General features: G+C 45.1%; 1 protein-coding gene across 3 annotated transcripts in view; it reads left to right on the top strand.

Moving 5' to 3' along the window:
* The window catches only part of stxbp4 (syntaxin binding protein 4), a 59,206-nt gene extending 40,587 nt beyond the window's left edge, over positions 1 to 18,619 (top strand). For 2 of the 3 annotated variants that reach the window (XM_026177788.1, XM_026177790.1), the window contains exons 17-22: positions 2,644 to 2,823; positions 3,993 to 4,109; positions 4,511 to 4,560; positions 7,856 to 7,992; positions 17,185 to 17,242; positions 17,859 to 18,619. In XM_026177788.1, the coding sequence (XP_026033573.1) occupies positions 2,644 to 2,823; positions 3,993 to 4,109; positions 4,511 to 4,560; positions 7,856 to 7,992; positions 17,185 to 17,242; positions 17,859 to 18,015 (699 nt within the window). In that variant the 3' untranslated portion in view covers positions 18,016 to 18,619. Of the gene's footprint in view, positions 1 to 2,643; positions 2,824 to 3,992; positions 4,110 to 4,510; positions 4,561 to 7,855; positions 7,993 to 8,132; positions 9,694 to 17,184; positions 17,243 to 17,858 lie in introns of those variants that run through there. The other variant, XM_026177789.1, reaches the window with a different exon arrangement.
* The last annotated feature ends 1,402 nt before the right edge of the window (positions 18,620 to 20,021 follow it).

The following is a 20,021-nucleotide window of genomic DNA, read 5'->3' as shown; positions in this document are numbered from 1 at the left end:
ACCTTTCACTGTTTATACCGTTATAAAAAAATAAAATAAAATAAAAAATCATCGGCCCATAAAAACAAAAAATCAAATCACCGAGCAAATGCCCGGTGGGCCGATGGCCAGTCCAGCTATGGCTGCAGGAGGTGGATAAGTGGGCGAAGAGTTTGGGCTTCACTGTGAATGAAAAGCTGCCAGCTGCAACTGAAATATGACTAAAATTGAGACAGCATTTGTTGTGCTTTGATTCTGTAGAGAAACTAACAAGTTTAGACACATCGGTGACTCATTGTTACACGGCTGTCGTTCACACTCTGTTTGACACAGGAGTAAAAATGTTTGTTTGCAGAGCAGCATGTCAGCGTCACTCTGAGCTGGTGAAAGGTGTGTGTTTAAAATGCTGCTGGTCCACAGAGCCCAGCCTTGTTCACTTTGACCTGACTGAATGTGGCTTTGTGGTTTTTGCAGAGTTCAGATCGGGCACAGTGCTGACGTTTTGAAAAATAATGAGCCAGGAGTGAGACGAGGACATGAAGTAAGCTCTGTGTCTTGTTTTTGTTCCAGCATTGTTACGTAAGAGAGCGCCAGCCAGTCAGTCGGGCCCGGCCGCGCTCTTAAATCACACAATCAAACAATAAGAGCTCATTCCGAGAAAAACTCCACCAACAACAACAACCTGCCAAAAAGCGACGATGACCTGTCGTTTTATTTTTAGCTCAAGCATTACTCATGCTGACGGTGTGACTGCACAGAGACGTCTGAGTCTTAACAGCGACTGCAGTGCTCACTGAAATATCACCTGGTCAATGCACCGTCATGAAATGTTATAATGGCATTCATGGTCCTCAGAGGATGACGTCTACTGATGCTGACGGCTGGTAGATTCTGCTCACTCTGGAGGGCATGGTCATCGGCCTCTGGTAACACTGTGAGGGACCTTGATCAGGAAACGTTCTTCAGTGCAGTTCATGCACAAATATGTAGGACTGCTTTCCTGCCTGGTTCTGCAGGAGGTTTCTTCCTGTTCAAAGGGAGTTTTTCCTTCCCACTGTCACCAAAGTGCTTGCTCACAGGGGTTGTCTGATTATCTGTGTTACTATAGGGGTTTTAGCTTACAATAAAGTGCGCCCTGAGCCGACTGTTGATGTGAAATAAATAAAATGAATTAGCATCTCATAAACTGCATTTGTGGAACGTTTATAAGTGTCAGTGTTGTTTTAAATGATTAGAGGTTTATTTTAACCTAGTTTTATAAAAATGAGTGCACATTAAAGTCAGTTTAAAGACACTGAAAACCATTTTTCTGCTCCTCATTTTGTCTCGACTTCATCTGGTCCTTTAGTCTGACTTTCTAAGGAGTCTTTCCTGTTTTGGAGTTTCTATCAGAATCAGAATCAGAATCAGAATACTTTATTGATCCCTGGGGGAAATTATTTTTTGTTACAGTGCTCCATTTTAAACCAACATTAAGACAAGACAGACAATACGCTAACTAAGAATAGTACAATATATACATATATATACATACATACATACATAAGTCACTTATAAATAAATATTTGGAAAAGAAACATGTGTAGTTGTAGCAGCAAACAGTGTGTTAAGTGGATGCGTTGTACAGGGAGCCACAGGCAGGAATGATTTCCTGTGTCGTTCAGTGGTGCTTTTCGGTAATCTCAGTCTCTCACTGAACGAGCTCCTGTGACTGACCAGCATGTCATGGAGTGGGTGGGAGGTGTTATCCAACATTGTCTTTATCTTGGACAGCATCCGCCTCTCCGACACCACCTTGAGGGAGTCCAGCTCCATCCCCACAACATTGCTGGCCTTACGGATCAGTTTATTAAGTCTGTTGGCATCTGCGACCCTCAGCCTGCTCCCCCAGCATGCAACAGCATAGAGGATCGCACTGGCCACCACAGACTCATAGAAAATCCTCAGCATTTTCTGGCAGATGTTGAAGGACCTCAGTCGCCTCAAAAAATAGAGACGACTCTGGCCCTTCCTGTAAAGTGCTGTGGTGTTTTTAGCCCAGTCCAGTTTATTGTCAATGTGTATCGTTCTCCTGTTCACTGCTAGTTTACTTGGATTTCATGGCTTTTGGATCTTGGCTGTAGCCTACAGATCTCAAAGTGAAGCCGATGATTACGTGCTTCAAACCTGCATTATTTCTAACGATGGGGTTAATGTCAGTGAGAAATTCCTTGCTCACCTCTTTCACATTTTCCTGATCAATTCATGGTGTCAGCTGCTGGTAAAAATCAAGATAAAGGTTTAGTGCCGTGAGCGTTCATCAACAGTTTGATCGATCTTTGTCACCAGACGGAGGTTTGTTTTATTGTTTTGATGATAACGCTGCTCTCCAACCGTAGGTAACCTTATCACAGACAGAGGTATGCTGAGCGCTGACAGGCCTGCTGGGACTCGACTGCACAGCCTGCTGATTCAGAGAAACGTCCCCGAGGCCACAGCAAAGAGCCTCATCACACTAACTCATCCTGACACCACGAATCCCAAATCATGGCACGACCACCTGGGAGGCCTCTCAAAAGCACTGAGCAGGGCCTGAAAGCACCACTGAAAGTCTACTGAGTAATCCCTCAGGTTCTTCTTCTACCCCATCCTCCCCCTCTCCTCTTCCTCCACTCTTTCTGACAGGAAGTGAAACACAGCGCGGAGGAGAGCCGAGCTCTGAGGACTCGAATCCAGCTGGCTGAGGCAGCCCAGAAGCAGGCCAGAGGGATGGAGATGGACTACGAGGAGGTGATCCACCTGCTGGAGGCTGAGATCGCAGAGCTGAAGACTCAGAGGATGGAGCACCAGGCACCAGCCAACAAGGTGACTCACACCACATGGATCAGTTCACGGTAGGCACCGAGCAGAGCTGCTCTCTGACGATTACCGCAGAGTCCCGGTCAGCTAAGTACTTTTATTTCTCTAGATTATGTGTGAAACCATTTTCAGCTTCAGTTATGTGGCACATTTATAAAACTGGAAGGATGAGGAAGCAGGAAGGCAGCTGACTGCACCGTCCAACCAGCCACCAAGCAAACCCATTGACCCAAGACCACAAAGATCGTCGCTGAGTCATCGTAAAATCAAACATTTCTATGATGATAGTGAAAAAACAGCAACCTTTCTGTCATGTAATGGTTTTTCTATTACTTTAGTGCAGCATGTTTGCAGCCTGGGCTTCTGTCTCTCAACACGGGAACAATGAAAGGGGAATATTAAAAATACAGGCTTTTTGGTGCCGGGTTATTGCTGCTCCAGGTCCTGGTTTCGTCTTCAGGCCTGAATGTGGGTCAGGTGTATTTGGTGACAGAGCCGCTTCCCTCTCTGACATAGGCTTTGCAGAAATCCGCTCAGCGTTGTTTCTCTGAGCCATCGGCACAAAACAAAAGTCTGCAGAAAGAAACAAAAGTGCTCACACTGGAAACAAAGAGCTTTTGTCCAAACGCCAGAGCACGACTGCATGCAAACACTCCTCCTTTTCATTAACAGCTTTTACTGGTCACGCACCAAAGACAAGCACAGGAAATGAGACTTTTGTAAGATGTTTGGCCTCTTTGGCTCCTGTCTGTGTTTGTGGTGTCTGCTTTAGTCTCCGTGAACCAGTTCATCGAACACTAATTTACAGTTAAATGACCTGTTTCAGGGTCGCCGGCTCCACTGCTTTTAATTTAACATATTTATGATCGTTTTAAAAAGCGCTGAGAAAGGGAACTGAAAAGGTTGGACGTGTAACAGCCAGTTACAGTTAAAGCAGAAACAGGAGCCAAAAATGAGCTTTTTGTTTTACTGAAGAGAAGCTTGATGCAAAAGTATTTAAACAGACAGGGAGGAAGCGGTGACACCCGAGGGGGGTAGCTCAGCAGGTAATCACAGTGGGAAAAACTGTGGGCAGGAAGTAAGGACTACTTTCTTTAAAGGACGAGATGTGAAACAGGAAGTGCACAGGAGACGAAGATCATAAATGTCCAGAACCTGAATGTTTTTGATCTCAGGAGGAGACGGACGAGCTGAAGAAGAGAGCGGCCGTCCTGGAGTGTCAGCTGCGGAAGAGCGAGGCGGCCAAAAAGGGTTTCGAGATGTCAACGGGAAAACTGCTGAGCTTCGTGGAGGTAAAACTTTTCAGCTTTCAGACATCACGATACAGCAACACTTTCAAAAATAGTTTCATTCACAGTCATTGTTTGTAGGGGAAAGACTCCCATTGACCCAAATGGCAAAGGTCATCTTTAAAAGCAGATGAGGTTTGAGTGGAGATCACAGAGTGAGAAGTAAGAGATGTGCTCGCTGCTGCTGTGGGTTTGAAATCAGATCCTTTCATCAGTGTTGACTGTCGACAGAGAAAATAATGGCCTTCAGATAACTCTCATACCGAGGAGACGTTTTACATGAAAAGATGTTTTCAGCAGGATTATTTCTGTTTATGAAATAAGTTTTTGGTGCAGCTGGAAAACAAAATAAAAGACAAAGAAGAAAACAAACAACCTTCTTTTTTGTTTGTTTGTTTCTGCAGAATGTTCAGGAGTTCCTACTCGAAAGTCACGGCCCCCCAAAGAGCTACAGGTAGAGTGTGTGTGTGTGTGTGTTCTTGTAAATATATTCTTGTGAGAACCATTGTAAATGTTTCACCTTGTGAGGTCCTCAGTGTGATAAAGGACTTCACTGTTAGTATTCAGTAAATTTACTATAGCAAAAGTACTGCAGTAAACTCTATGGGTAAAAGAGTAGTGTATGTTAATGTACTGCAGTATGTGCAGTACTGACTGTAATGCTGTAAATGTGCAGCAGGTTTGCAGTGACGTGCTGACCAGAGCACAGAGAGTCAGTGACAACGAGTCAATGGCAATGTGAAGTTAACAGGTGGCGAGCGATTAAGAAGCTGTTGACAGACATATGAGGAGATGTTAAATAGGTTAGAGGGTTACCTTGGCAACCACATCCTGGAAAGTCCATTAAGGACAAACCATCAGCCACGACCAGCAACCAGCTGATCACTTCCTCTGCTCACCTGGTTTCTCTCATCGGTTATTTTGACATTAAAGTTGCTGAATCTTATTGACTTTCTGCTGTCATTGCTTGAGATGGGCTTATACAGAGCCTGAGAGTGCATCATCATCATTATTATTATCATTATTATTATTATTATTATGGTCCTCAGGGTGCCCACAAAGACAGCTGAATCACAAACCTGTGTGTTCGATGATAATTGAGAGCCTGCTGTTCGTTAGCGACGCGGTGGCCGTCCTAACGAGTCAATCTGCTCAGTGTGAGCTGGTAAAGCGGTCGCTATAGAAACAAGCAGCCTTCATCTGTATGTTTCATTACTGTGTGTGTGAATTTACATCAGTGTGTGTGTGTGTGTGTGTGTGTGTGTGTGTGTGTGTCCCTACCTGAACAGGGTGGTACAGTGGAAAGAGAAACTTGAGTTCACCAAGTTTCAAACACACGGCTCAGTTTGACCCGTCAGGACAGCTCACGTGTGTGTGCACAGTATATGTAATAATGTGTGTTTACAGGTTACTGTGTGCGTGTGTGTGTGTGTGTCTGTGTGTGAATAGACTGTGACTGCGACCCCGACACCTCAGTCTGTCACGTAATGATCCAGCTGAGAGCAGAGCCCATTAGCCCAGGTTACACACACACACACACACTCTCTCTCACACACTCTCACACTCAGCGGTCCAGCTTGACCCACTTCAGTGCAGGTAGGACAGCAGTTACTTCCTGTTAATGGTCGCCCGCAGTGAGCGGCGGTGAGATGGCGGCGTTATGAAATGAGGAGCGTGTGTGAGGTCACTCTGTGCTCGTTATCAACAATCATCTGATCAACTTCCACAAAGACACCAACAAAGAAGAGTAGGTCACACGTTACAGCACTTCCTGATCTAATTTCCTCGTTTTTCTAACTCTCATCCTTGTTTCCTCTCTCCTTCCTCATATTATCCTTTCCATTCTTTTATCCTTCCTTTTCCTCTATTTTTTTTGTTCTTTCCTTTTTCATCTTGTACGTGTCTTTTCTATTTTAACTCTCCTTCCTCACAACCTTTCTTTCTGCAGATTTCTCCTCCTCTCACTCCTTATTTCCATCCATCAGTCTCCATCTTTCCTTCCTTTCCATTTTCCTTATTTCTGACTTTCCTTAAGTCTTTGTCTTTCTAATTTTTTTTGTTCCATTTCTCTTTCTATCTTTCCTTCTTTGCTGTCTTTCATCTTACCTTGTGCCCTTTATTACTGTCATCTTTCCTTTTCTTATCCTCTCAGCGTTAATTTAACCCCCCAGCTCTTCTTCTTCTTCTTCTTCTTCTTCTTCTTCTTCTTCTTCTTCTTCTTCTTCAGTGTTTATTCGATTTCTCCTGCCTCCTCTCTCTGTTTTCCTCTTATCACCTCCTCATCGTGGTTTCCTCAGCTCCTTCTGGCTGCTTGTGTAACTCTGATTCAGTGAATCGGGTCACTCGGTCAGGTTATCAGCTCGGACACCTCCTGCCTGCTTCCTTTTATTTCAGTCCAGGTCAGTGGGACACCTCCACTCGTCTTTCATAACCGTGGGACCCCCCCACCGGGCCCTGCCTTTCCTTTTATTCACCTGTCTGGTTGTTTCTGGGCCACCAGGCAGCTAAAATGTCAGCCAGCGCCTCTGTGAGTGCGTTCAGAGACGCAGGCGTGAGGCTTGAGTCAGAAATAAAGGCTCATTGATGCCGACTCAGTGGCTTTCTGAATCATGAATATCAGTCTTATTAAGGTCGTTAGTCATCAGCGCCACAGTACTGACAGAAAGAAATGTCCCTGAGGACGGAGGAGCAGGTTCATACTGGGGGGAGGATAGTAGAGCGCTGTGAGACGGCAGGAAGTGACCTGACGGTTTGGTCCACACAGCGTCTGCAGGGTTTGAAGAGTGCACCGATCAACCGACCGGGACCAGAATCTGTCCTGATTGGTCACCACTCGGTCAGCCTCACGTACGTCTGATATTGAGCACACACACAGCAGTGCAGGTAAAAAGTCACACACTTACAACTACATGCTAACACGCTGTTAGCGTGGAAGCTCCTCGCTGTCAGTAAAGAGAACATTCGCTAAACGGGAGGAAACACCATGGAAACGTCCGTAACAACAAACCAGATGAGGCGCTTGAATCACCTTCACACAGCTGCCATGGACGTTCAAAAGAAGCTAATGCTAAAGTAGGGCTGAGAGCCACCTACAAGCTAGTAGCCTCGGTATGAGCAACGAAACAGTTGGGATGGATGTCCTGCTTTCAGCTGAAATCCTAAATGTGCCAGAAAATAATGAAAATACCTGAAATGTATTTAATACAAAGCCTGTGCAGCTTCTTTTGTCTGGTCAGATCTGTCAGTTCCTCATGATCAGCGATCTCAGGGAGAAAACAACCTGCAGCTTGTGAAGTTTAATCTTTTCTTTTACAATCAAAACTTTTTGCATTGAAGGAAAACTGAGTTTGTTTTTTTATCTGCTGTCAGTGAGTTTTCTTAGAAAATCAGAGTAAATATCAGAATAAAACCTGAAATAAGCCGGAGAAAAAGAAGAAGGTAGCAGCTTGTTTGTGTTTTAGTCTATGCTGGGACTCTGATCAGCCAATCACACAACCAATCATTTCACCCTCGACTCAACGAACCAAGTATTTGAAGCCTGAAGCAACACAGTGCTCTCAGCGAGGACGACCTGCCGAGGCTTCGTCGTTTGTTTGGGACATTCTCTGGGCTTTCTGTCCTGAGATTTTGTTATGAAAGGACCTCTGTGAGCTCCGCAGCTGCAGACGACCTCCACCAAGGTCCTCTCAGACCGAGTTAGTGATCGTTGTGTTACTTCACCTCTGACTCATCCTTGTCTCTGTTTGCAGCTCCGGAGATGTCAAAGTCGGGGCGTCGTCTCAAGGTCTCGCTGCCCGCTACAAGAAAAGCCCGTGGACGGCGGCCACACTCGCCCAGGAGGCGCAGGAGCTCACTCGGACTGTCAGAGCCATCCTGGATGTCGACTGTAAGTGATCTCAGCTCCACGCACGCCGGTCTGCATGTCCTCCTCCTCCTGCTCTTCCTGTCTGTGTGTGCCGCCCCGCATGAAGCCGAAACAAACAATCCCGCCGACCCGCCGCTGTGAGCGACTGTCCTCCGTTTCAGTGCTGAGCTTCTAGACGACCCGACTGTTGGAGAACAAAGTCGTCGAGATGTCGGCCGAACTTCAGCATCCAGCCGTGATCCCCACCGCTCTCTCCCCAACACCTCCTCAGCTCCTGCTGAAGGACTCGCCATGTCAGAACTCTGCATGAAAGCATCTGCACACAGAACAGCAGCTTTATTCCAGCGTTTTAACCTGCGTTCGCTGCAGGACGGGTCAGGTGTTTCACCTGGAAACACGACAGGAGAGAGTTTGGTGCAGGTTAACTCACTCGATGAAGGCGTCTGTGAAGCTGAGCGCCTACCTGAATGTTTTCAAGTTTGGCCATCGATGAGAGAAACGGCACCAAAACCCGCAGCTCCACATTCACAATCAATTGTTGTTAATTGCCTGAAGAGAAAGTTTTCATATTGTTCATATTCGTAATAGAACTCAGCTTTATTTAAATATCATTACTTTTCTTTGTCAAAGTGCTAATTTATGTTTGTAACCATTTCCAGCCCTCAGTGTTAGCATTATCAGCTAATTAGTGCTGAGGAACATCCGAATAAAAGCCCAGAATTTCAAAAACCAACATTTAAAGGTCGGCTCTGCGGCGCTTTTTCAGATTCTTCACAAAATTTTAACGCATAAAAGAAACGTGAACGTTAATAAACAGCCGATGCAGGTTCAACGTGACGTCACATTTTCAGGTGGACGAATACGAAAATCCACAGAATTAAAATGTATAATAAATGTTTTTTTAAACATATAGATGTTAATAATCACTGTATGATGATGATGATGATGCAAAGTTCATATTGGTCTATCCATTAAATACAGGCGGCATGCAGACACACAGCAGCTTTGTTATTGGTCAGTTAGACGTTATTTCTTATCTTTCCATCATTTCCTGTTATAATGGCACCAGAACTCACGATTAACCTGGTGGGTGGATAAAACATTCATGTAGTCCTTTGACTCCTGCCCTGCCTCTGTCTCAATAAATATCTTCATTTAACAAACAGTATAAACAATGTAAACTTACACATTACAGTATCATAAGGTTGCCATGTGCAGTAGCTGCCGCTCCGCCACGAGCGAGCTCACACAGCTTAGATAACTTACTGTAGTTTCTGTCTCATAGCTCAGTGTTTAGTGTCTGAGTGGCTGAACGCTCGTGTTTGTGCAGTAGATTAGCCAGCGACGCATCATCGAACAGTACAGGAGGAGAAACCTGCACGCCGCCCCGCACGCGAACGCCATGTCAGGAAGGACGATGGTCGCGTTAAAACGGGAACTCTGGGATTAAAGAGGCCTTCAGGGGCTTCGATGGCGTTTGGAGGTTTTGCTGTTTGTGTTTTCGGAACAAGCTGCAGATCCCGCGGCGTTCTCTGGGGAAAAGGATCAGCCGCTCTCAACCGTACGGTCGTGACTTTTCTCTGAACAGCTGGGCTGCGACTGAGATTTTTAAAAAGGAATAATTTTTCATGTGAAATTGTCTGAGACGTAAAGACTGACAGAAGTTTTAGATTAAGGGTAAAAGATGTTTAAAAAATCCCACATTAAAATCTCTGAAAACGACCGAACTGTTGTTGAATATTTTGTGCTTCCATTATCTCAAATATTTCCAACAACATTTGAATTCTTCTTCATCTTGGATGCATTTCAATAGCATCACATCATCTTCACTCAGGCCGGCCACCACGCTGACGCAGTAAACCACAGAGGGACAGAAAGACCAGAGGAGACTCAAAATGATTACAAATACATAAAAATCAAAGACTAAGAGACTCAAATGACACGAGGGCTTTGATTCAGTGAGTCTATTTGGAGGAAACGAACACAGAACACACTCTGTCAGGTAACTCTCCAAGCGTCCTTGAATGCACCACCAGGAAGTGTTTGTCAGGGGAACAAGGATGTAGTTCCCAAAGGTGTTTCCAGGTGATACTCGCAGAGAACTAAGGAGAAGCCTCAGGTACGCTGTGCTGCCCAGGAGAATGACAGGTATTCAGGAAATACACAGAGGTGAGAAACTGAAGTGGGTGGAGTGTGTGCGTTTTTAAAGTGTTTCCAGCAAACACACCGAGCTGGGAGATTCACACAGCTCTGTAACAAACAAACTAACAGTTCAGGAAAGCGCTGATGTATTTCCAGAAAATACACAAGCCTTTGTTTAGTTGTATAGTTCTTAACCCCAGCAAATACACAGAGCCAGGACACAGCTCAGTAGGAAGATTAAATTCTGGTAGTTCAGAGAAAAGCAAGGTGTGAATACCGTTTCCAGCAAATACACAGAGGCTGTGTCCCAATTCAGGGTCTGCACGCTTGAAGTACACATTTCAAGTGCGGTTACATCACCGCCACGTGACGACGGCTGTCCCAATTCGAAGTGTACTTCAAATGCATACTCCAAATGCGCCGTCGATTTCCCCAAATACCAAGCGTGGTCCGGTGCACGCTTCGTGGTCCCATGTATCCCACAATTCATAGCGCGGCGGTGGGTGTGGATAATTTTGCTGCAAAATACGGCAGAAGGGAGCGGCGAAGAGGTTTTTTTTTTCCAAACTTTATTGAACTTATAAAGCGAACAGTCAGTCATTCCAGTTCAGTTTGTACAGTAGACATGCAAGGCAAATAAGAGTAACAATATACAGCACAATGAAATAAGAAGGAGAAATAAATAAAGGATAAGAAAAGAAAAAAAGAAAAAAATGGGGGGGGGCATGTGACAGACTTCATAACTTTGTACTTGAAAGTTGTGACAGCTCATTCGTTAAACATTTCTGAATGAATTTCAATCAATGATAAACTTTTTTTATTGGAAGTTAATTTAAGAGAGTTTAAGTAATAATCACTTTCAATCAAAAACACATTAAATGATGGGGTTGAGTTTTGAAATTGACATTTATGTATGTGGAAGTTCCTTAATAAGATGGAGCGGCCGAAGAGTGAACTGTCAAAAGTACTGAATATGACGTCACTTATTTATGTGCGAATGTTTAATAAGTAAAGTCAGTCATATATCCACAAACACAACAAGCTGAAAGTCAGTGATATATGTATATGTGTGTATATATACAGTGGGTGCTGGACTTGGGGTGAAACCCTCCATGCATGGTAAGGAGCTTTCTTGTCTTTATGTCAGTGGCTTCTATCTCCTCCTTTAGCCAGCCTATTACCCCAGCAGGGTACCTGATCACAGGCACCCCCCCGACACTAACAAGCTGATCTACTATATATATATATATATTAGGGGTGCAACGATATTCGTATCGATATTGAACCGTTCGATACAGTGCTTTCGGTTCGGTACGCATATGTATCGAACAATACAACATTTGTAATTTATTTTATCAACTTTCCTTCTGACGATGCTGTCTGTGTTGAGCGCTCAGTGAATCTGCGTTCGACTACTCCGCCTAGGCTGCACTGTCGAGCGCAGATCCACTGAGCGCTCAACACAGACAGCATAGTCAGAAGGAAGAGCGCAGGGCAAGCTAGCGAGACAGAAGTTAAGCTCTCCTTGCAACAGGCAAATTGAACCTCATTCAGATCTGGCGTTTGGAATTATTTTGGTTTTCATGTGACGTATGACCCTGAAGGTAAGTGAGTCATGGACTAAAGTAAAACAGTATGTTGGATGTGCCATGCAATGCTCAATTACATTGGTGTGAACTAGTGTGTTAGCGCAGTTAGCTCGTTAACGTGTTGGCCGTCTAGCCCCATGCACGGAGCGATCGGCGGTAGCTCGTTAACTGAGATTTGCCGTGTTGTGGCGTTAAGGTCATTTCAACGAGATTAACCTGAAAGCACTAGTGGGAACACAACAAATATGACTGCACATTTACGCCGACATCATCCTAGTGCAAAGACAAGTGGAAGCAGACAAAAAAAAGCAAGCATGCTACTAACTTTAGCCGAGTCATTTAGACAGCTGTTAGCACATGATTCTCCTTATGCTGCTGAGAATATAGCCCAGAAGAAGCGGATAGTATAGCTTTTATTTTGGAAAGAGCCATTTCTCTGTAATAAACTCTCTTTTCCAAAGATGAGTGATTCCTCAATCAGATACAGGGCTTGCAATATCGCTAGCCCGACGTCCTGGAGCTAGCGATTTTTTTCAGTCGGGCTACCAAAATCTTTCTCTTCCCTGCCCGTCGGGCTATTGTAGGAAAAATATATGTCAATGCTTTTGCATTCTTTCAGAAATGTAGCTGGGTAATTATGTCATTGGCATCGGTGAGCCACTGTCAATATGTGACATATTGAAATCGCGTTTGAATTTGCGCTTGTTTTTTTGCTTTCACTTTGCAATCGTGCGAACTGTGTATAGAGAGCGACAGCACTGATCTGTGAGTGATGATAATTTGTGCACCAATTCCTCTGACATCGTCTTATTAATCGTTAGCTTACTATGCAAACATGACAAGTGAAATCTCCCGCAGCAAGCTTAAACATGTGAGAGGTTGATCGCGGGTGAAGGGTGACAGCCAAAGAAAAGCTTACCACAAAACGGAGAAGTTATGACAAATCAGACTATAAGGCAAAAAGAAAGTGCAGCTTTATGGTTTCATGGACAAAATAATTTCTGTGGCTGCAATATGATGAGCTAAATAACCAGGGCTGCACATAAGTGGTCCGCAGGTGCGCATTCGCTGTCAAAATAAAAAAACACGCACAAGGGTTAGGGTTAAATTTAAAAACTGTACTTTTGAGTTAAAATATATATTTATAATTTTAATAAATGACAACTTAAAAATGCATGAACATTTTTTGTATCGAAAAAATATCGAACCGTGACACCAAAGTATCGAACCGAACCGAACCGTGAATTTTGTGTATCGTTGCACCCCTAATATATATATATATATATATATATATATATATATATATATATATATATATATATATATATATATATATATATATATATATATCATAATAATCTGACAATACTATAATATGGTAAATGGCCTGTATTTACCTCAGGCAGCAGGAATTCTGTGTCAATTCACAGAAAATATCATATCTTTAAATGTGGAGCTGCTGAAAAAAACAGAAAAACCCCAAAACTTTATTTTTACTTTGTGCTGGTCTCAGAGGCGGTGGCAGCTACAACCGTTAACTGGAACTTATTTCTTGCTGCTTTGACTGAGATTTATATATGTGATGGAGTCCTTCTTTGGGCTCTGTGTATTTGCTGGAGAAAGCTGTTTGGTTTGCATTCAGCAGGTTTGTGAGACAGTCACCTAATTTCCCTCCATCAGCGCGTGGGCGCTGTTACCTAATTAACAGCCACGGCTCGGGACACAGGCGTCCTGTTAGAGATAATCAGCAGAGAAAGTAGGTCAGTCTGATCCGGAGCTTCATCACGCTCACCTGTAGCTCATCTTCATCACACCACTGGTTGCCTGGAAACCTGCTCGGCTTTAAAATCAGACCGCTGGCTCTCGTTCAGTTTTATCGCTCCAGAGGATCTGACCACCGGAGACAAACCGCAGACCTTCAGGATCAGATCTCACACACACACACTTGTTTTCATGCATTTGTGGGGACATAACGCTTTCCCTAGCCGCTTACGCTAACCCTCGCCCTAACCCTCACCATAACCCAACTGCAACCCTGCCACTAAAACCACACTGTGAGTCTCAAACATGCCTGCATTTGGTCCCTATAAGTGTAGCGGCGTCCTCACAAAGCTGTGTAAACCTGGCACACACACACACACGCTCCCTGCCTGAGAAACAATCAGCAGGCTCGTCGGCTTCATTCATTCCTCGTTTGTGACGACTCAGACCCTGTTACCATGACAACAACGCCTCCTATGGCTTACTCTCGTGTTCATTCAGCTCGCTTCCCAAAATGCATCTGTGTGAAGTTACTCTGTGTGTCTGAACAAGTCTCGGCCTGCACCGCCTCAGCTTCCTGTCTGTGTGACGTCATCCTCACAGGCGCTCACACAGGTGGGATCAGGAGGACACGGGATATTCAATAAATCCCAGATCGGGGTTCTCTGAACCTAATACGCCACGAAGGTACACAGGAAGCTTTTTATAGACGTTACTCCTGAACTGGAGCAGGAGAGATCTGCAGGGAAGCTGGTCATTCCTTACTTCATCTTCGGCTCGTGTGATTGGTCAGCTGCAGAAGTTGTTGGCGTGTTTGAAATGGATCTGTCCAAAGCTTCAGAAGTGTAGCGTTAGAGATCGATCGTGCACTCAGAAGGCAATGCGCTGTAGCTTTAAACCTCGTCATCATTAAAGACTGGATGGTTAACCGTGGCGATGGTATCCACCGCCACATGGACCCAGCGTAGTCTGAATGACCCTGCTGAACTTTGCTGTGGACGTTAAAAATGAATAACCTCACCAGCAGCATGGCTCAGTGAAAGGGAACTGTTCCCACGGAGTGTGTAATGAATGATCATTTTCACTTGCAGGGTTCCTGCAGGTCTTCCTGTGGTGTATATTCTCTTTTCGGGCCTTAACAGACACCAAAGTTTTAACTGTTTGAGGATAAAATGGTTAAAAGACATCAATCTTCAAGTCACCCAAAGTTCAAGAAACATAAGGCTAAAACAGCTTCCACACACGTCTGTCTCCTGCTTCTTGTGGTCAGACTTTCCACGTTGACTTTGTCTCAGAGTTCAGCGGGACTTTGATCCCGTCAGACTTTCCAAACCGGGTTCTCGAGCCAGCTCCAGGAACCCTCGATGCTTCAAATTGGCAGAGGAAGGGCGTGATGGAGCAGCAGCAGAGCAGAGACAGAACCCAACTGCAGACACAAAGATGTGGGAGCGGATCCTCCATCCATCCCAAAATGCTTTAGACGGGAATTCTGTGTTTTCAGTGGACGAGTCAGGAGCGTGCTCCCAGTTTTTAAAAATCGTTTTAGTTTTTATTCTTAAACGTAGGGCTTTAGCTTTGACGAACTTCATGATTGTACCGAGTTCCCACCGCAACCCACATGGATGCGCACGCTCTGAGTCAGCTGCACACACACACACTCGGCTGCATGATAAAAACATGATTATCTCCTCCTGCAGCAGTCATGCGCTCTCACTTCCTGTCTGCGGGTTTTTACTGAGGTCGTGTGGAGGTCGAGCATAAAAACATGGAACTGCGACTGCAGAGCGTTTGTTTCCAGGAGCTGCTCAGTCCCTCGTCGATGTTGCCCTTCCTGCCTCCCGTCTCACGGGCCTCCCTGCAGCGCTCAGGCCGCCGGGGTGAAACCGCAGGTCAGGTGTTTGTTCCGGCGCTGAGCCGTCTCCGTGCACACGCATGCAGGTTATTGTGATTATGTGATGGCCTGCAGAGGAAGCACAGAGGCAGAAACAGGCTGACACAGCTCTGTGGGAACGTTTTATTACATCCAGTAACGACACCTGTGTCCTCTAATTCGTGTCTGTGAGACCGACGAGGGAAAATGTGCGTTTGTTTTATATGAAACAATAACACGGACATTCTGTTTATTATGGGATGCTGCTGCCCGACGTTTGTGGTGACTGCAGGCTGTAAGACAAGTGTTTCCCCATCAGCATTTTCAAGCTCGTCCTCTGGGGTTGGGAGGATTATCCTGCAAATGTCGTCTTTCAGCGCATTCCTGTGTAGTCGTAAGAGTGCTCGTTCATACCTGACGGCGTCATACAGACGAGACACCACACTCGTTTGTACACACGTCGCACACACGGGACTAATCGATGGTGGTTAAGGTTAGAGTTTGGGCCTTTTTAGAGAACTGTAGCCTGTTTGCACATGGTGATGTGGACAGGGGCAAGCACTGCCTGCTAGCTGCAGTGTGTACAGGAACATTGTTCTGAAAGGAGGAAAACTGTCTTCCATCTGAAGGCCACCAGATGACGCTAGCTATGGTTGCAAAAAGATTTCTGGTCCTCTTGAGGATTACGTGATGTTAACATATCTGCCGTTCTGGATGTGTGACAATCCTGTAAGATCGAGTGAGTGAAGCCTCAGTCACACAGGTCTAGAGACCGGTCTGCAACCGTCTGGTGACCTCCGGTCGTGGGTGAAAAATCTGTATTTCCTGGCTGATTGCAAGTGGTTGCTGGAGGTTGATGGCAGTTGGTGGGAAAATTATTGCTCAAGTCTCACAGGTCTACAGATTGATCAGGGAGCTCCTGGCAACCACTGATATTCCCCAGTATTCCCCAACTGATTGGCAACAACTTCCATGTGATTGCACTGATTGCTAGCATGCTGCTCCAGTCACAGCTTGAATGGAAGAGATGAACTTAAACACCAATCAGCTGCAGTGAAGCTGTGAAAAGTTCTAATTGGTAAGTAATTAAACAGTGAGAAACATCTTCGTGGTCACGTCCGGGTTTTAGGAACCAAGGTGACGACGATTGTGGAAATGTTCATCTCAGAACAGACTCCGGGACATCACGAGTGTTACATCTGTCTCTGAGGACTGACTCATGTTTGGAGCCTCCAGTGGACATTAGAGGAACTGCAGCTTTTGGCATTTCTACATTGTCATCATTTATTTATTTATTGAGAGGTCACTGCTGAATCAATAACCAGCGCTTGTGCACATTAGTGAGGATGAGAAGATAGATGGAGTAATAATATATCTGCAAAGGTACGATTACAGTCACTTTATCCTCCAGCTGGCTGAACAGAATATTGCAAATGTAGCAAATAGTGAAAAAGTGAGACACGTGTTGAGGACGGATAGCCGGATATGGACAGAAGGAGGACAGGGGAATGTCGGTAAGCCAGCCAAACACATCAGTAATACGTGAATCACCACAGACCCTCCACTCTGAACGAGACGTTTGGTGTCAGTTTCTGCTCTGATGTCCTCTGGGCAGCATTTGAAACCTGTTTTGTTCTCTGAGAGCAGAGATTAGTGTGGAGTCTCGGGGTGATGGTTTTATGGAGCAGTGGAGCTTCTCAGGCTGAATAGAAACTTGATATTTGTGTGTTTGTGAGCTGCTGGCCTCATTACGTCGGGATAAAGTGGAACTACACACGATCTCACCCACGTCCAGAAAGAACAAACATTAAACATGACGAGCTCTAAATAAGATTTAATTTTCCCCCGCAGGCCTTCCCTACGGCTGGGAGGAAGCTTACACTGCAGACGGAGTGAAATACTACATCAAGTAAGAGTGTTTTCACACCTTCATGGGCTGAATAACCTCATACAGGGATTGTGTTGTTGGGCTCGTAATTACAAGTTCAAATATTCAAATATCACATTATGTCCAAAACTATATCCAGGGCTATAATGCTGGATGATAACGATGGATCTGCTGTAAGCCTCTTTCAGATGGGATTAACAGAACGAGGCGCTGGATAAAGATTCCCCACAGTCCCTGAAAATTCAGCCGTCCAACTCTGGATTTATGGGATAATTACGGAGTACAGTCTGTAATGATCTGAACATCAGAGCACAAAGATGATACTGACGCTGATCAGTTTCAGTTAATAATACGGATCCTGGAAGTAAATGGAAATAACAATGTGACTGTATTTACCTACAAATACTTCACTGTAGATATTTTTTTGAGTTTGAGTCACTGTAAGGTTTCAGAGGAGTTACGGCGTACCTGCAGAGCTCGCTGTGAAACAGGAAGTTCACATTAGTCAAACTTTAAATCTCATTTTGCTGCCAGAAGACACTTCGTAGTTTTCACTTCACAAAACAGCTCCTGTAGGAGGATTCAGTTTCAGGCGATTGATAACGCTGAACAAGCTGCTTTTTCTCTGTTTCGACAGTCACGTGACCCAGACGACATCATGGAGCCCTCCCGGGTCGAGCGGCGGCGCCCCGGAGCTGACGCCTCCACCTCAGGAGACTTCAGAGGTGGGGGAAGGGTGTGATGGAGAGGCGGTGAAGCAGAGACAGAACCCGACCGCAGAGATGAAGATGTAGGAGCCAATTCGCCATCCATCCCCGATTCCTCTATCATTACTGCAGTCATGTGACACTTATATTTATATACATTTATAGCTGTTATAAAGCAATTCAACGTGTAAATGTATGTCTGCGAGCAAACATCATTTCAGGGTTACTAACAAGAGCCCGGCGGGCTCGTCGTTGAGCTAGTGTCAACATTTAAACAGCAAGAAAGTGAAGAGACACCCTTCATGTTAGCACTGACGACGCACAGTTTCTCCATCAGAGGGCGTTCGTCGATGTTTTAAGCTGCACTGGCATATTTTCTTAAAAAGAACTCATAAATAAAGACACATAACAAATAAGATATTTGTTTCACGCGTGTTACTCGTGCAGCAGGAGTAACGACTAGCCGTTAGCTTTAATGTGCAAACAGCGCCAGCTTTATGTTCTGGGCGGAGCTTCAGTTTACATTTCGGTGTATCGCTGGCACGTGATGTTAGCCAAGCTACAGTAAGCGCCGACTCATGACTTAAGCAACACGACTTCCTGAAAGTCAACCGCCTCCTCTGCTCACTTCCTGTTACATATTTCCTGTTCCTGTCGTGGATTTTCATAATAAACATAAAGCCTGTAATAATGAGAAGAAGGTGTACTTTATTGGTCCCCGTGGGGAAAATCCCTTTCTGCATTTAACCCATTCACTCAGTGAAGCAGTGGGCAGCCATTGGGCGCCCGGGGAGCAGTGTGTAGGGACGGTACCTTGCTCAGGGGTACCTCAGGGTAGCTGTTCAGGGGAATCGAACCCCCGACCTTCCGATCATGGGGCCACCACTCTACCTACTGAGCTATCCCTGCCCCCCTGAGGTCAGAGTCTCAGAAAAGTCAGTAAACTATGAGCGCTATAAACTATAAAACATCTGTGTGTCCTTTAAGACATGTATTAGCAAACAGGCTAACGAGATAAAAGCTCTGCATTTCATTAATGTTGCAGGTTTTTTGCACTGGTGACTCAGAAGCATTTGCCCCACAGACCTGCATTAGAAAGCTTTGTGGTCTCTGACATGAACACAAAGACATTTAGGTTGAACTTTCACGCCCTGAGTCGTGTCTGCAGGTGTCTGTTTGTTTTACTGCCGTGTAAAACGTTCTCTGAGCCTCGGCAGCGCCTCGCTCACCATGATGGAAAAACTGAAAGCACTTTAGTTTCTGTAAAGGTTGCGTCATTCTCTCCAGAAAACATCTTCATGCATTAAAAATGGAGAATTATGAAGGTCTGAGGATTCTGGGAATGTAATTTGTCTCTATTCAGTGTGAGCGCAGTTCTTTCTTGACCACTTCAGCCCGTCTCGACTCTCCTTCATTATGTTTTAAATTGCTGCAGCGCTCCTCTGCCTCCTTTTTTTGTCCCTGCTCAGTTTCCGGCCTTTTCTCTCGTCGCGGAGAGCCTCGCCGAGCGCTCGATATGCTTTTATTCCCAGCAACAGGAAGGTTTTGTCAGTGGATGCTGAGAGCTCAGCTAATCTGAGAAGGTCGACATTCCTGCTTCTGAATTGTCCTTCAGGGTCACTGTGAAGTTTGCTGCCACAAACTTGTTCAAACTAACAGGAAGTGTTTTTCTGGCTGCAGCCGCTCGCACGGCAGCCTGAAAGGGAACATCAGAGGATCAAAACAATCGATCAGATGGAGAACAGACGGACAGAAGGCGGCTCTGCACGAGTTAAACAACAGCGGCGACTCCATACATCAAACCAGCAGTTTTTATTCGCTCACTGCTGTCTGACAGCAACAAAAAGTTTATATGAAGTACTTAGTTTCACTCTGATAGCGACGACGTTGACCAGCTGGCTTAGCTAGGCTACATTATCAGTTTGGAATATTAAAGTGATTTAAATGAACTCTTCTGCATGACTAAAAGGATGGTGGCTGCTGAACACCAGAGTCACGTTTGGCATCACTGCAGTCGTCTTTCTTTTGGTCATGCGATAACGACAGCCTAGCTGCAGGACACCAGCCCTCGAGGCCTGGACTTCCCCTCTCCA

Source organism: Astatotilapia calliptera, chromosome 8 (genome assembly GCF_900246225.1).
Source record: "Astatotilapia calliptera chromosome 8, fAstCal1.2, whole genome shotgun sequence".
Taxonomy (NCBI): domain Eukaryota; kingdom Metazoa; phylum Chordata; class Actinopteri; order Cichliformes; family Cichlidae; genus Astatotilapia; species Astatotilapia calliptera.
The sequence above is the reverse complement of the archived record's forward strand: the minus strand, read 5'-3'. Positions and strand labels throughout refer to the sequence as shown.